This window comes from Lygodium microphyllum, chromosome 24, assembly GCF_053477565.2.
Source record: "Lygodium microphyllum isolate KBCC chromosome 24, Lygodium_microphyllum_v1.1.10, whole genome shotgun sequence".
NCBI lineage: Eukaryota > Viridiplantae > Streptophyta > Polypodiopsida > Schizaeales > Lygodiaceae > Lygodium > Lygodium microphyllum.
This window is the reverse complement of record NC_141158.1, coordinates 22,056,825-22,073,667: the sequence shown is the minus strand read 5'-3', so window position 1 is coordinate 22,073,667 and position 16,843 is coordinate 22,056,825. Positions and strand designations below refer to the sequence as shown.

The 16,843-nt window shown below is 43.0% G+C and overlaps 1 protein-coding gene across 1 annotated transcript in view; it reads left to right on the top strand.

The window, feature by feature from the left end:
* The first annotated feature begins 1,142 nt into the window (after nt 1-1,142).
* Nucleotides 1,143-16,843, top strand: part of LOC148014911 (uncharacterized) — a 42,607-nt gene continuing 26,906 nt past the window's right edge. Inside the window, exons 1-3 of the mRNA XM_087665018.1 lie at nt 1,143-1,348; nt 2,885-2,932; nt 16,654-16,734. Of these exons, the coding sequence (XP_087521144.1) occupies nt 2,913-2,932; nt 16,654-16,734 (101 nt within the window). The 5' untranslated portion in view covers nt 1,143-1,348; nt 2,885-2,912. The remainder of the gene's footprint in view (nt 1,349-2,884; nt 2,933-16,653; nt 16,735-16,843) is intronic.

Genomic DNA, 16,843 nt, shown 5'->3' with positions numbered 1-16,843 from the left:
GTGGCCTTAAGGGTGGCGAAGGACTTTATGGAGAATGGAAAGGGGGATAGGGTGTGGAACTTGGTGGTATGTAGTGAGATGAATGTGGCATACTTAGGGCAAGGTCACATTTGGACAATTGGTGGGTCAAGGAAGTAGTAATGATAGCACTGTCGCCTTGATCATTGGTATTGACCCCACCCTCCGCCTTGACCACCCCTTCTTTTGCATCCTCTCCTTGTCATCCACCCTCCTCCACAACACCAACTCCACCATCCAAGGCCACCTCTCTGAGGTTGGCCTCACTTGTTGCTTGCCATGCCTTATTGTTGACCACCTTCCATGCATGCTCTAGCAAGCCCTCCACGTAGCTCTCAACCCTCCTACCTCCCCTAGCCTTCCAGGATATTGGATTATACACCCTTGCAATGTGCCATCCTCAACCACATTCGTGCCACGTTTGAGCTTTTTACATAGATCTTGCCTTTGCATTGATGGGAGCATGCTGTGCATGGTGTTATTGCAGATACGTGTTAGTTGTTGCCATTTGCATGGTTGCCTACCTAGCTACACACACACACACACACACACACACACACACACACACACACAGATTGCCATCATGGGAATTCCCCTCACCCATCAAGAAAGCAAGGCCTCTTTCTTTGTTGCATGCCAAACCTCTCCTCCTTCTACCACATAGGCTCGAAAGCCTTCTTATTGGTTTGGTATCCCTGAGCCAAAGGTCTAAATACTATATAGAATAGACTATACAAGAAGTGATGGGGTCATCTCGATGTCTCATTCCATCAAAGCAAAATATGATAGGGGCCATCACAAGTCAATAGTTGTGTGGCTGGAACACTTAGCTAGAAATATCAAAGGCAAGTCTATTGACTGGTACATGTCGGGGCTCTTATGGCATCACATCTTCGATGATGAGTGGGAGCATGAAAAGCAGACCATTGTGGTAGGGATATTTATGGGAGAACAAAGGGCAAAATATTTATGGCATCACCTCTTCGATGATGAGTTGGGAGCGTGGGAGCATGAAAATCAGACCATCGTGGTAGGGATATTTCTGGGAGAACAAAGGGCAAAATATCCTCCATTTTTGATAGCAAGTATAAATACGACGTGTATTCTCGCCCTCTCGCTTTCTTGCATTGTCCGCTTAGATAGCGAATGAAAATACATTTTTACACAAAAGCAAATACCTACTACAAACCACACCCACGCCCCCAACAAACAAGCAAAGCAGCAGAGAAAGAGAGAGAGAGAGAGAGAAGAGAAGATGAAGTAAAGTAGGCTGGAGGGCCGCCTGCCGCCGCTCCTACTAGGGCTCTCTTCCAAGCTTCCATATCTCCAGGTATGCACCCCATTCTCTGTCATCTAGGGTTTGCTTCTCGCTAACGGTTGGAAGCTTTCGTTTATGCTGGTAAAATCGTGGCCTTACTTCACTTAGTTCTGATGTGTCTGGTGGCTTCATTGCTTCCATAACGGACTGCTATTCAGTTTATTTCACTGAGCTGTACACGCTGCAAGTCTTCCACTGTAACGGTCAAAACCCTACTAAAGCCCCACTAAAACCCTACTAAACCCCTACTAAAACCCTTGCGAAACCAGAGCTTTCTCCGAATCCGTATGGATTTCTTGAATTAATTGCTTTATCTTCATAGTGCAGACGGCATCGTTAACTTAAACTAACAGCTTTATCTTTGTAGTGCAGAGTGCTTAATACACCTCCGTCCTTGTCTCCTTGACTTCTTTCTAGAATGGGCTCATTGCCGGATAGTATTCTACCAGGTTATTTCATAGAGTAGTCTCATAGCTCATTTCTGCATTGCTTGCTGTGAATTTTTATGGTCAAAATTGTGCACGATCCCCTAGCATGCAAGATAGTTTTAGATGGGCTCAGTGCAAGGGATTTACAAGGATGTGAAGCTGCTTTTCATGCAGTTTGCAAGCAAAATATCCTTTGCTGACTGCACCAGAACACCTAACACACTTCACACCAAACCAAGCTATTGACTTTCTTTACTGAGTAGGCTCTTGTGCCGGGTGAAACACTGAGCGCATTGTTGCAACCTTAATTGAAAGATTATGCTGCTGGCCTAGTAGGGGATGACATTACTGTTTTTGGCAAGGGAACACCTAATACTGGGAGTATCCAGTATAGTTTTGGCTCAATTTGTGCTTTGTATAATGAAACTCATAATGTAGTTTAATGTTGCAATGTTGTGGAAAGGGCTCTTGATGGGCAAAGTTAATGGCAAATAGCATGGTGCTAGTACATATTTCCAATGAGACTTGAGCATAAGACTTTGTGAGCCTTTATAAGTATTGGTACTTTTCCCATCAAAGCAACTATATGTGACTCCTATGTGCTTGTATTGTGGGGGGGGGGGGGGTTCAGTGTAGCATGAGCTTATATCTCTTGTAAGTCTTACTATTCATTGATGCATTTTGATTGCCTTAACCCAAATTTTTAACTTGCATACATGAGACGTAGTGGGAGGGAATGATGGAATGGTTTTAGTACAAGGGGCCAAATTGATCTATCGATTCGAGTTTCTATACTTAAAGTGACACGCACATGCATCTATGTGGACATGTGAGGCTCTTTCCACAAAAAAGTGCACACACGTGCACAATACATTATATCTCTATGCAAAAGATTGGAATGATTATTATGCATGTATGTGATTTAACAAAGGCGTAGATTTGTGTTAAAAAGGTTCAACTTGGAATTTATTGTAAAAATACTATATGTTGCGCATGTGTTTGCTACTTTGAAGGATCATCTCTTATCTACTTAAAATGATTTAATATGTGACAGGATAAGGTGGTCTCTAATTTGTGCCAAGGTATCATCATTGATATTAAAGCTTTGTCTTATTTGTAGATTGTTTGGATATCCTTTTGGCTACTCCATGGCAACTACAGAAAGAAGGTATGATATTGAGTGCTTCTAGTATTGTCATGTCATTATGATAATTAATGTAACAACGTGGATTATTTACAACCTTCTCTCTCAATCTTTGTGTACTTTGTACTCTTTTCCATTGCTTGCTAGCAGCTTGGAGATAATGTGGTGCATTTGTCACATAGGTCGAGTTTTATTATTTATGCTAATATCTTTGGTTCATTGAAAGTTCTGTATGTTATATTACAATTCATTGAATTCATTTGTTTGAAGATGGGAACATATGTAGAATTGTTGCGAACTTCAAATGTGCATTTGCAATATATTTGCTGTTTTGGTATTGGGTGTGTCTTAGCTCAACAATTGGGTTGTAAGATTACATGATGTGCACAAGGAAGTGCCATTGAAGTTCAAACACGGTAATTAGCTTCACGTCTTATGACATTTACACGTATATAGCCAAGATTGAATAGTTTTTTATGCATTTCCTTGTGTGATACTTGAAAGGTGCTTGTTTTTCTTCAATCTAAGAGTTCAAGGATTGCTTTTTTATATACTCTCCTCATTGTTTGAAAAAAGTAAAGGTTGTGCAAAATTTCAGCAGGGATGTTCCCTGATGATGGCAAATTGAATTTATCAAGGATGAATAGATGAATCTCTCTATAGATTGCTAGAGTAGAGTGTAGAATTATGTGGCTTAGATATATAGAATATGCTCACAATTATGGGAAAAGTAAGGAGGGTCAAGTATAGTTGTCCTATCTCATACGAGTATGGAATCATTCATTATCCACAACTAGTTCAATCTACTATAGGAATATGTTTGCAACTACGTCTTGGGAAAAGCAAGAATGAACTTAGATGAGGATTATAGATGATCCTGCCCAAATCTTTTCCTCTTCTATCTCTTCCTTGAAAGTGTTCAATCAAGTAGGAGTTTGTTTTCACTAGATCTGTGAACGGGAGGGAAGGGTTCTCATATTTTAATTATTACATATGTATGTCTATCAAGGATACCTTCATCAAGTGATACAAATTGAACATGAAGGCATGCTTGCCGATTGTGAACTAAATGAAAGCGAATGACAGAGTTTGTACTAGAGGGAGGGCTATATTAATCTTTTCAAAAGGCCAAAGTGACTTGCAAGGCCCCATGAATAATATCCTTGTCAAGTGATACACATGACCGCCATGTTTGCATAATGAAAGTGACATGAAATTTAAGCAAAGGAAGCAAAAAAGGCAAGTTTATTGTGTTACAATCTTCTAGGTCAATGTTTCTTCTAAATTTGTTACAAATTGTATTGTATATATCATTGTTGTATTGACAACCTATTTGAATGCAAATTTAAGCTGGCCAATGTGTATTATTGGCCTTATTTATTCTTGGCCAACTTGATTATTTTTTTCTTTTATTCCAGCCTATTTATAGGAAACCTTTCTTCCATCTCATTATCATTTTGATATGCGCACACTTGTTGGACAAAGGGAGATTGAGAGTACTTTGTTGATTGTCGAGAGCTTGTGCCTTTGTAGATACTCGTTATTTTGTTTCTTGAGCTCATAATTTCTAAGTTCATGGGTTCTTGTACTTTTATTCAGCTCTCTATGTTTAGAGTAGCTTCATCTCTTTGCTTATGTTGCTCCACATTCATACATTGTATGAGAGCCCAAGTGTCTTGGTTTTGGTGCTACCTTCTACGTTTGATTGCTGGTTCAAGTCTTACTAATTGTTGTCAACTTTGTGTTTTTTGTTGTTGAGATCCACCTAGCTTGGGTGCGTGATTTGATATCTAGGTGGTCTGTATACTTGTGCTTTATAATGATGTACATTGTGTTTTGATAGTTGTTCAAGCCTTTTGATATGCCTAGCCTTAGCTATTCACATTTTCATCTATTATGTAGTGGTTTATTTTGTTTTGCTTTTTTGTAGGTGCAACTTCGATTGCTTACTCATTTTGTTGGTTTTTCAACCTAATTTACCCATTCGAGGAAAGGTTCACACACATTCATTGTTATGCATTTGTTCACTGCTCTCACTTTCCTTTTTGTCTCTCCTGGCTTCAATTGATATTTCTTGCTTGAATTTTTGAACTCTTAGTATTGGGCTAGTAACCATAAGATGTGTCAAGTATTCTTTTTAAAGCACCACTATTATTTTTGTAGCAAGAAGATGCACCTTTATAAGGACTACAAGAAACTAGTGGTGATGTGGAATTAGAAAGAGATTAGGAAGAAGGGCAAGGACTCCTCCAATTCTTCATATCCTTAGATTCCAACTTTGATTTCCACCATGCATCATAGGCTGTGGCAGCTATCAAATTGTTTTTCTAGAGTCTAGACCTAGTGTGTCAAAATAGGGTGTAGTGAAGCGTGAGAATGTGCTATTATAGGTTTTGTTCAAACACAAGAAGTAAGAGAAAGATTGTAAAGAACAAAAAAGCTCAGAAGAGAGATGCTTGGGAAGTGGAATCCTTATACATTGAGACGAGATAGTTAGAACTCAACTGAGTTGCTGGTTGTGGGCATTGGCTCCCCTTTCCTAATAGGACTTGGAGAAATGGTGTATGTTAAAAACTTCTCTTAGATGATACTTGAGCAGTGGGTGATTAAGCCATCACCAAGGTGCCTCAAAGGAAACCCAATGGCGTTGTCAGTCATAGTAGCCTCAAAAGTAATTTTGAAGATATGCTAGGGTTTGCATTGAGAAAACACAGAATGTATGGACATGCTTGAAATATAATAACTAAGATAGTAATGCAATATATGCCAAAAATTTCAATGCAAAACACAATAATACAAACACAAATAGAGGAAGAAAGAGAACTTTGAAGTCAACGAATCAATGCTGTAAATGATGGAAAGAGTGTAAGGTACGCCCAAAGGCAAAGTGGTGAATGTAGTTAAGAGATGGCAGTTTGGAGGCTGAAATCTGGTAAATGCAGCAATGTACCACTTATTTGAGGCTGAAAACTGATCAGTGGAGCAGAGAGGAGGAAGGCAACATCTGTAGGGAAGTGTGTTGATGCAGGGTGGCCTGATCAGCAGGTAAACATAGGTTTTAAAGTGGCAAAAATTGGACATTAGCAGACACCAATAGTGCAAGCTGAAAAACACAGACTGCTGTAGAAGAAAATTGGTGATAGCAAGGCTGACTGGCAGATTTGAAGCAAATGCAGCCTGTTCAGGGGTCTTGTGGTGGCTGGCAACAGTAAAAACAGGTCGCTAGGTGAAGGTTGCAGCGAGTGAAGGCTGGACAATTGATGAGGGTAGGCCGCAGGCTAAAAATTGGGCGGCAACATCCCCTTAGGCTGCTCAAATTTCATAGCTTGTAGATGACCATAGAGGATTAGAGATCGTATGCTATACGGAGCCTCATACAACATTTGTAACTTCTCATACTTTTGTAGTTATCTTGTAGGAGAGAACCACCAAAAGGACCTCTTTAGAGGTGCATTTGAGAAGGATAAAATATGCATGAGCATCATCTATCTTCCAAATAAGAATTGGCTTCTTATAGTTGTTGCAGTCCCCAATTTGGTGGAATAGGATGTGATTTTCAAGGACACACATTAGTTCTTGAAACATTGTACCACAAATGCTTTTGCACAAATCATGGCTTTGTCATGGCACTCTTAAGAGAGAGAGATAGAACCTTTAAGCATATCATCAGTTGAACAATAAGGAGGTGCCTTTATAAAGGATAAGGAGAGATAGTAAAGTAAAGAATATATATATATATATATATATATATATATAGATATATAGATAGATAGATACATAGAGAGAGAGAGAGAGAGAGAGAGAGAGAGAGAGAGAGAGAGAGAGAGAGAGAGAGAGAGAGAGAGAGAGAGAGAGTGCCCTGTCTGCAGGCGCCGCCTGCAGTCTGCTTCACTTTCGCCTGTATTTCGACCTGCTGCCCTGTCTGCAGGCGCCGCCTGCAGTCTGATTCACTTTCGCTTGCAGTCTGCTTCACGTTCGCCTGTATTTCGACTTGCTGCCCTGTCTGCAGGCGCCACCTGCAGTCTGCTTCACTTTCGCCTGTATTTCGTGACCACTGGGGCTCAGTGCAAGGAGCGACGGACGTCCACAGAGCGGATGGGGTCCACAGGACAGTCTGACAGGCCACGACGTTTGCAGAATCAGGTACATTTCGTTTGCTGCCCCGTCAGTCATCTGCACGCCGCCTTCCTGCGGGTGGCTGCCCTGTGCATCTTGCTGGGCCGTGACAAAGACAAGGAGCCCTTACCTGGTAGCACGTGTCTGCAACTCTGCGCAGATCAGTGAGCTAATATGCTCCTGTACACACACACACACACACACACACACACACACACACACACACACAGAGTTGCCCTTGGCTACGCGCCCTGACAGAGAGAGACGACAGCAGTATGGCTGGCCTAGATATGGATTTTCTAGACCGGACGGTGGCAGCCCTTGGCCCTGATTTTGATACAGAGGAGCCGGAGGATATGGTGCCGTGCACGGAGGAGATGCCTTCGGGTTTTGAACTGCCGCCTGTGGGCAAACGCTCCAAGCATACTTCTGATGAGACAATGGGCCCTCAGGAACGTTCCTATGCGCAGGTTGCCTCTGATCCTGTGGATTCGGAGGAGATTGACTAGGGGCATTTGTTGGACTTTGCTAATACTCTGCTTGGCGATTATGTCGAGCATAATCATGAAACTTTTTCTGACTCGGGAATTGATGACGTGCTAGAAGCCACAGTGGACCCGAAATCAGTCTTGCGGTCTTTTTCGGTGTTTTATGACTGTGCCGTTATACTTTTCTTCACTGGCAAGATCCCAATGCTTTCCCATATTCGCCAGTGGTTGCACCATTTATTGCAAGGGGAGTGTGTTGAGGAGATCTTCCTTGGACCTCGCGGCTTTTATGAGGTGCTGCTGAAATCAGAGACACATCGGGCTGAGCTCCTGTCCAAGTTGCCATTATTCTTTGATCGCCGCTTGGTCCATGCTGTGCCATGGCGCCCTATGGCAGACTTCCAGCGCCTGCTTCAACGAGAATGCCCGGTGTGGGTGGAAGTGGAAAATTGTCCGGCGGTCTATTGGCCATTGTTAAAGGATGCGATGGCAGTTGTGGGAACGGTGCTGGTTTCCCCAAGCTTAAGGGCTATGAATCGAAACCGTTTATGCATGTTATGGGACACGGCCAGGAAAAGGCCTGCGTGGCTTCGCCTCAATTGCTCTGGCATGCATCCTTTGCACTTTTGCTTGAAATGGGGCAACTTTGCAGGACACTGCTTTTCATGTGGTAAATTGGGGCATTTTATGGCCGAATGCCCAGAAAGACAACCGTCTTTCGATGATGCGCATGTTGTGCTGCCTAAGGATGACATGGTGCTTGATGCCCTGGCACAGGAGGTCCTTCAGCCACCTAATGTTGTGGATAAAGGCAAACAACAGGTCTTGTGTTTGGATTCCTGTAGCACTGATTGGATCGAGGTACGTCCAAAAAAGGTAAAAAGTTGGATGCAGGCCTGGCGGATTCTGGGCCTAATGCTTCACAGGATTCCATGCGTACGTATATGCGCAGGAAAGAAATGTTCACTTCATAGCATGCTGCACGTACTATGGCCCCGTCTGCCCCCCGTAATCAGTCTACAAGGAAAGTCTATACAGACGGTCCCAAGGGCCCACCTGCTAAGCTGGCGTTTGATACTAAAGGTAATGTGATTACACCCTGGGATTGGCGTTATCCCCGCCCCACTCCCAAGGCAGTGGATTTTCCATCTACCTCTAAAGCGGACCGCCAGAATTCTTTTGCAGTGTTGGCTGATTTTCTGGATGAGGGTGTCCTGGACGCTCTCGCGGAAAAGGTGAAATCAAGGCAACAAGTTCCTCGTTCTTGATTCTCTTTTTTTGAAGATATATGAAGATAGCCACGTGGAATGTGCGAGGCTTTTGCTCTCGTCATAAGCAACATGCCATGTGGATTGTCTTGCATGAGAACCAGTGGGATGTCTTGTGTGTGGTTGAGCACAAAAGTCACGGTGAAGCAGGAAAAGTTGTGGATTGTCATGGATTTCGCCTGTTTTATGCGGGGACACATGCTATGGACTATTCGGGCGTGCTAATGATTGTCCATGAGAAATACCAGCCTGTTCTTATTAAAAATGATGTACAGGGCCGCTTTCTGGTAATTGAAGTCTTATTTGAAGGATCGCCTCAAAGTGGATCAGACAATTATGCTGCCAATGCTAACGTATTTCTTGCCATTGCTGCCGTGGACGCCTACTACTTTGAAGGCTCTCACTCGCCCCATTCGTTTCATGTTATGGAAGAAGGATTCATTGCAAGCAGGTATTTCGTGGATTTCATGGTCACATACATGTACCCCTAAATGCATGGGTGGTGGAGCTATTTTGGATGCTGAAACTCCTATGCTGGCTCTTCATTGGTCTCTTTTTTGCACCATGTGTGTGGATCATCACTCGTGGACCATTATAGCCCGTTATTTTCTTGAGGACAGCGGGCTACGCCATGGTAATACACGACTTCGGGCCTCCTGGTGGCATGTCCTTAATGCTGACTCTCGATTTTCTAGTCCCTCTTCCTCTGTGTTACTGCACTTGGTCGGCTCTTGGAAAGTGGTGCTCCAAAAGGCCCGTTGGCATCCAATGGGGGACCGCTTGCATACTAACTCCTTTCAACTGGAATTGTTGGCAGTCTCGAGATTACTTTCATGGGAAGACAAACATCAGCTCAGACCGAGATTTAACCGCATGGCCCGTTTGGGTGTGACTTCGGTTGCGGATGCTACCCTTGCCACTCGCAATGTCCTCGCATCGTTTCGGACTGCTAGGAGACTTTTCAGGATCCCGCGCGGATACCGTGATTTATGGGAACAGATTTTGTTGGTGCTTCAGGGTAGGCAACCCTTTCCTGCCCTGGCTGTGGAAAGGGTCCCGGTCCTTGGCAGGACTGGGACCCTTTCCACAGCCAAGGTCCCAGTCCTTGGCAGGACTGGGACCTTGCAGGCCGGTTGAGTCTGGAAAAGGCCTCTGCTAATCAGGTGTATCATCTTCTCATTCAAGATCATCAATGGCTGGGTGTGAAAGCTAATACTGTATGGGGATTGCGGAAATCGCAGTCATGGTGGAAGGCAACTGTGATGGAGGGCTGGTTGAATAAGACACCTTTCAAATGCAAGGTCTTTCTTTGGTGGGTAATGATTGTGGTCTTCCTCTTGCCTCGGCCCTTTCCAAGCGTAGAATCTCGAATGGCAATTGTTTCTTCTGTACCACTACTGTGGAATCGGCCCAACATCGATTTCTTTCTTGCCCGCTCGCCAAGAATAACTGGTCACTCTTGTCACAAGTCTGGCGCGTAGTGGTGGGGTCCTCACTAACTCCTTTCGATTGGGTTTTTGTGCGCCCAAAGTACCCCACACCGCCACAGTTACATATGAAGATCTTATTCCACTTTTTCAGATAGTGGGGATGCTGGCACATTTGGACCACGCGGAATGCCTCTCTCTTTGATTCGGCCTCTAATGTACCGAGACACATTGCCCAGCTTAAAGGGCTCTTGCATTGGCAGATAGATCTCATTCGGCACTCGGACTTGCTCCCTCGGGAGGTCTTACTTCCCTGGCATATGGCAATTGCCTCTGGGTCTTGCGATGATTGGTGTAACCTTTTTCGTGGATTAGTACTGGGATTTTCCACACGTTGGCCTAGGGCCCTCGTGTCTTTTGTAATCATGTAATCATGTAAACTTGTACCTTTTTTCGTAATTAATACAATTACCTTTTACGGAGAGAGAGAGAGAGAGAGAGAGAGAGAGAGAGAGAGAGAGAGAGAGTTTTGCCAAGATTGAGCTGAAGAAGTATTTTCAAGAGTTCACATGGTATAAAGAACAGTTGATCGCATAAAACGATTGTAGCACAGAGAGAGGAGATCAAACCAAAATTAGCTAAAGGAATGTCAAATTAGAGTATACAACCGCTAGAGAGAGAGAGAGAGAGAGAGAGAGAGAGAGAGAGAGAGAGAGAGTTTTGCCAAGATTGAGCTGAAGAAGTATTTTCAAGAGTTCACATGGTATAAAGAACAGTTGATCACATGAAACGATTTTAGCACAGAGAGGAGATCAAACAAGAGAGATCAAACCAAAATTAGCTAGAGGAAGGTCAAATGAGAGTATACAACCGCTTAAGATTATTGTTACCCAGTCTTGGGAAACAAGAGAAACATGTGTTTGAAGAAGGTGACTGTTGTAGAACAAGAAAAATGCTAACCGGATAGGGAACAAACCCATTGTCTGGAAGTAGAAATAGCAGACATGCAGCCAGCCAGGGTGTTGCCAAGCCCTGCAGAAGGGACAGAAAGTGGAAATGCAGCTTTTTGGTTGATAAGTGCAGATATATGAGGTTTGAAACCAGATCGTGCAGCACGCAATGTGGAGAAATGGAAACAGAAAATGCAGGGTATAGACTTAAAGATGCTGGTGTGGCAGGGCAGGAAACAGCTCGGATCACTAGGAATAGCAAGCACCTTGTAAACGGTTTGAATAACCTAGCATACTCAAATTATTATATTTATTTGTTTTCATGACTTAATATTTCAAGAAATGGACGGAACAAATACTTAAAGGTGAATATGACAATTTATAGCCATGGAAATGTAAGAAATGGAGACAAGATTGAGGGTTGAAAATGAGCATGCTCACTACCACCCCACGCATCACACCACACACCCATGTTAGTAGGATTGTCAGCTCATGGTTTGTGCATGCCTGTGAGGGTTGGGCACATTGTCATTATTTTAGGCATTATTGTAGTGATTTATTTGTGGCATTTAATGGTGGCCGACCAGCTGTTGTATTTGGTCTATTTTGTGCCTATTTATTGTGGGGCTCCTTCTCCTCCTCTTGAGTCATCATCATTCATTAGGTTGACTTTGTGTTGGAGAGAGGAGCCGTTGCCACTCACTCTTGTAGGCGATTGTCTTGTGTTTGGTCTATGTATTCCATTTCTTGAGCACATCTCCGAGTTCTCTTCTTTGTAGTGTTTTCTCTTTCTTTCGCTTCTGTCTTGTGTTCAATAGTTTATTTCAGCACTTGCGTATGCTTCCATTGCACTACTCTGACTTGGTATCGGATTGCAGGATCTAGGTTCTTGTTGCCGGATTTTCTACTGATTTCAGGCCTTCACCTTCTTTGTTGCTCAAGAGATGATGTGTTTGCTGCGTGCCCTTTTGCATTTGCTGCATTTAATGCAACGCCAGCTGGCGTCAGTCCCCAACAAGACCTGTATTTTCAGGCTGTGACCTTGTTGTTGCATTTGGCGGCTCTTGTATTGCTGTTGCTTGTTTTTTATTGAGGTTTTTTGCATTTTTAGCATCTAACACTTTTCTATTGCTGGGTGACATCTTTTGACTATTTTCTTGTAGGTTTTGGTATTGGTAGAATTATATTTTTGTGCTTAGCCTATGAATATAGTGTGTAAACTCTCTTAATGTGTAATCTTTGTTGTTTGATTGGTTGTCTTCTCTCTTTGTCTACCTTCTGTTTTCTCTTTTTATGGACCTAACTATCTTACATGGAGTGCTGTGATGAAAGCTTGGTTTGTGTAGAAGCCGATTTGGTTCATTGTTGGTGGAGCTATTACCCATGAGGCACCTTTCACCATGTGTTCGGTGACCCTTTATGGCGAGCTTCAGTAGATGAAGTTTGAGCCTAAGGGCACTATTTAGTCATTTTTGCTTCGTGTTACACAGGTATAAGACTAGCTTTGACACATGTAGTTTGCCCTTCCAAAGGCTCATCTTGTGGGAATGATACTCTACAAGCTCCCCATAGGGTTTAATGGAGTGGCAAATGCTTTGAGGGTGCAAATTTCATCTACACTTGTGAGCTTCACATATATGTCCTCGATGTTGCTTGAGCATGAGGCATCTTCTTGTTTATAAGGGAGGCTTCCATCTCATTATGGAGGATTGGGTGAAGCCTTTATAGCTTTAGAGAGGGGTGACATGAATAAGAAGTCGAAGGCCTATTGTTGTTGCTATGGTAAGAAATGACACTTAGTGGCTTTGAGGAAGGAGGAGTAGAAGAAGCGAGATCCGGTCTCTTTTGTTGAGTCATCCTCTTCCTTAGACTTCGACTTTGATCCTTCGGCCATGGAGAAATCCAAGGCATGGAAGGGATCCGCTTCTTCAAATCAAGGGAAGGGCTTAGTGGCCCCTTTCTTTGCTTCTTTCTAGTCTAGGCGATGCAGTCATCCCTCATGGCTCTCTAGTGCTAGAGAGGGAGTGATAGGGTGGTGAGACACTGTTGAGAGTCACTAGTCATCTCTTGTACCACATCAGCAGTGCCACGTGGCAGTCTGCCACATGGTAGCAATCGGACTGTCCGACTGCAGTCAGCTGCATTAAATGCAGTCGACTTGATTATTTCGGGTTATTTTGAGGTACTCTTTTCAGCCTTTATAAGGCCGAGTTTCCAGCAGTCTTATATACTTGTATTTGACAGATTTCAGCCTGTTGGTGATGGAGATTGCACTCGGGGCTGACGGAGATCAAGGTCCTCGAGGTAGAGACATTCGCAGATATTTTCTCTGCACTCGTGTATAATTCTGCATCCTTATACAACATCCTTCACTGCAGATTTTCTGCGTTTCATTGTCTCTCTCTCTCTCTCTCTCTCTCTCTCTCTCTCCTCTCTCTGCTCACTCTTTGTCATGGTCATTTGCTTCCTCATTGCTTCACTTTGACATAGTATCAGAGCATTGAAGGACTAACCTAGGATGGATCTATTTGAAGAGGAGTTTTCAGCGCGACACAAGGCTACGTTTTCAGCGTTCAACTGCGAGCAGGTGGGCTGCGCATCAGAACAAGGCTAAAGCGAGTGTGGGCGTGCAAGAAAAGAGAAGATTTGCTGAAGTTGCTGTTGTTTTTTTGCTGTTAGAGAAGGAAGAATGCTGTGTTTTTGGCCTTCAAGTGCAGATTTTACATTTTCATCGCCTTTGGCGGGTGAAGAAGGAACGGAACGAGCGAACCTCAACCCTAGCATGCTGTATTTTCACAGTTAGAGGGGGTTGCTTTTTGTGTTTTGTGTAGGCTTTGTAGGTGGAGATGTCTTTTGAGGCCGAGACAGGGTTTTAAGCCATCATGGATCAGAAGGTACCTGTCCTACTGGCTCTTCCTTTAGATCAAAAGCTCGATGGTGAGAACTACCGCATTTGGCGGGTCATGATGCTTGCCATACTGGAGTCCTATGATTTGGCAGTGCTTGTTAGGGAGGCTATCAACCGTCCTTCATGAGACGAGTCTAGGCTTTCTTCCAGTGAGAAGGTGGAGTTGGCAAAGGCTCCACGCACAGTGGATTGTTGATAGTGGTGCCTCTCAGCACTTGACTCCTTCAACAAGTGTTACTCATTTGTGGCCTTCTCATGGATAAATTCTTATTGGAGATAGTTTGTCTATTCCTATTCAGGGACGGGGTAACATGCATCTTCTTCCAGATGGGCGTGGTGGTGCCCATGTTTCTGAGGTACTTTATGTGTGAGCTTTGGGGTATCATCTTCTCTTGGTGCACGAGATTTGTGCCCTCGGCCTTTTGATCGAGTTTGATGTGGATTCTTTTCGGATTCTTGATTGAGGATCGAGAGTGGTTTTGTCTTTAGGTTATGAAGAGAATGGAGTCTACAAGTTGCGGTCTTCTTTTGCCTTGACTTCTCTTCTTCTTACCTCTCAAACATAGTTCGAGCTTTGGCATGCTCGGTTTGGTCACCTCAATTATGAATACCTTCTAAAGGCGTCTAAGGACCAGTTTTTGTTCGAGGTTTGCCAGATATATTGTGGTGAGTTAGCAGCCTTGTGTATCCTGCATCCGTGGGAAGCAGACTCGTGATGTTGTTCCCAGCAAGGCTTCGAGGTGGTCTTCAACACCCTTGGAGCTTGTTTCCACCAATCTTTGTGGATCGATGAGGACGGAATCCCTTTGAGGGAGTTTGTATTTCATGCTTATTGTAGATGATTACAACAGGATGACATGGGCCTATTTTGGCTGCATATCTTGTATGAATCTTAAAGTTCCATTTTTCTTGGGTACATTGAATCATCTGTTTGATGAGTAAGGAGTTGAGGAAGGCTCTTAAATTCCCATCTTAATCTTTTCATTCAAGAGGTCAATCAACTTTTTCAAATGAGCTTTTGACACTGGAATTGGCCACAACGTTTAGGCGGAAGTGTGTACTATCTTTTCTTCAGCCCACTTCGTGGGTCCACCATAACTTGTGACCACTCATCAGTGGCCAGCTCTAATGCACTTTTTTGTATATCTAATAATTGCAAATGAAACAAATTTAATAAACAATTAAATATACAAATAAATAAGAAGGATGCAAATTCTTCTTCCAATTGTGTTATGACACCCAAGCCTTGGGGAATAGAAGTGCAAATGAAACAAATTTAATAAACAATTAAATATACAAATAAATAGGAAGGATGCAAATTCTTTTTCCAATTGTGTTATGACACCCAAGCCTTGCGGAACCATGTGCAGTAGTCAATTGCAAGTAAAGTGTTCAACACCAGAACAAAGAAAACTTGGACAAATACAAAAAAGACTGCTATAATAGACTGCACAAATACAAAAAAGAAAGATGAACACTATAAAGGGCAAAAGAACTTACGAAGAATATGCTCGGTAAATGGAATCTATATACCAAGGCAAAAGATAGTACAAAGCTTGGGCTCTGGGTCACTGGTAGTGGGCATGGAGTCCCTCTCTCCACCAAGAAGAGACTGAACTAAATGAATGAGGAGGGAACTAGCCTATAAATATTCTAGAAGAATACCAAAGTAGAAGACCAGTCAGGCAGCCCGAACTGGGTGCCCAAAGTGCCAGTCGGCCAGCTGAGAACTGGCCAGCCTCAGCCACTCTTGCATAATATGTGAAATGCCCACTGCCACTCTCAAAATTGAACCTTACTTTCAATGTCTTGTTGGATGGCTATCCAAATCCAGCTCTTAATGTCCTTCAATGGGGAGAAGAAAATCAACATGCAGTTTCCCTTCCAGGGTGCTGGCCACAAAGTTGTCCTTCTAAGCCACTAATTTTGTCTTAAACTACTTGTTCACAGCTTCTTGTGCAGCTTTTATGTGATGTCATTTTTGTGCAAAGCTCCAGGTGAGGTTGATTCTCAGATTTATCCTATCTTGACTCCATGAGGAAATTGTGAGTAAGCTGTTTGTTTGAAGATATCCTGTCCCCCCTTGAGTAAGCTAACCAGATATAGAGGCCCATATATTTTGGACTCTCTCTTTTTGGCTTGATCAGTAAGGTCGAGCACAATGTAAGGACGACCAACAAATTGTTTCAGATTTGCTCTATCTTGACTTCATGAGGTGATTGCAATCACACTGTTTGTCTGAAGATATCCTGTCCCTCCTTGTATAAGCTAACTGGATTTAGAGACCCATATATTTTGGACTTCCTTGTTTTGGTTGGATCAGTAAGGTTGAGCACAATGTAAAGAGAGCCAAGGAATTGTTTGTATGCAGTTGTTGATGAGAATAGAAGAGAGATAGGAACTGTTGATGATATTAAAGGCTGAAATTATAGACGCAAACAATATGCATTTGTGTTTAAAGTTGAGGATTGTTTTGTTGTGTTTTCTTCATTTGGACTACAGTTGTTCTCTATTTCACTATGCCCGATGACCAAAGTCCTATTTAAAGTTTTTAAACTTGTCTTCTTGTTACACTACAAAATTTGTAGAATTAGTTCTTCACGGAGGGGAATGACAGTTCTGGGAAAGGTTCCTGCTGTGCCGAAGCCAATCAACTTACCAAGTCAGAGGTACTAAATACCTGCTTTTGAAGTGCGAGTTGGATATGCAGTTTTTATTAAGAAATCTTTAGCTGCCTTTTGGGGTGTCATGAACTCTGCCTCAACTTAGTTTATGGCC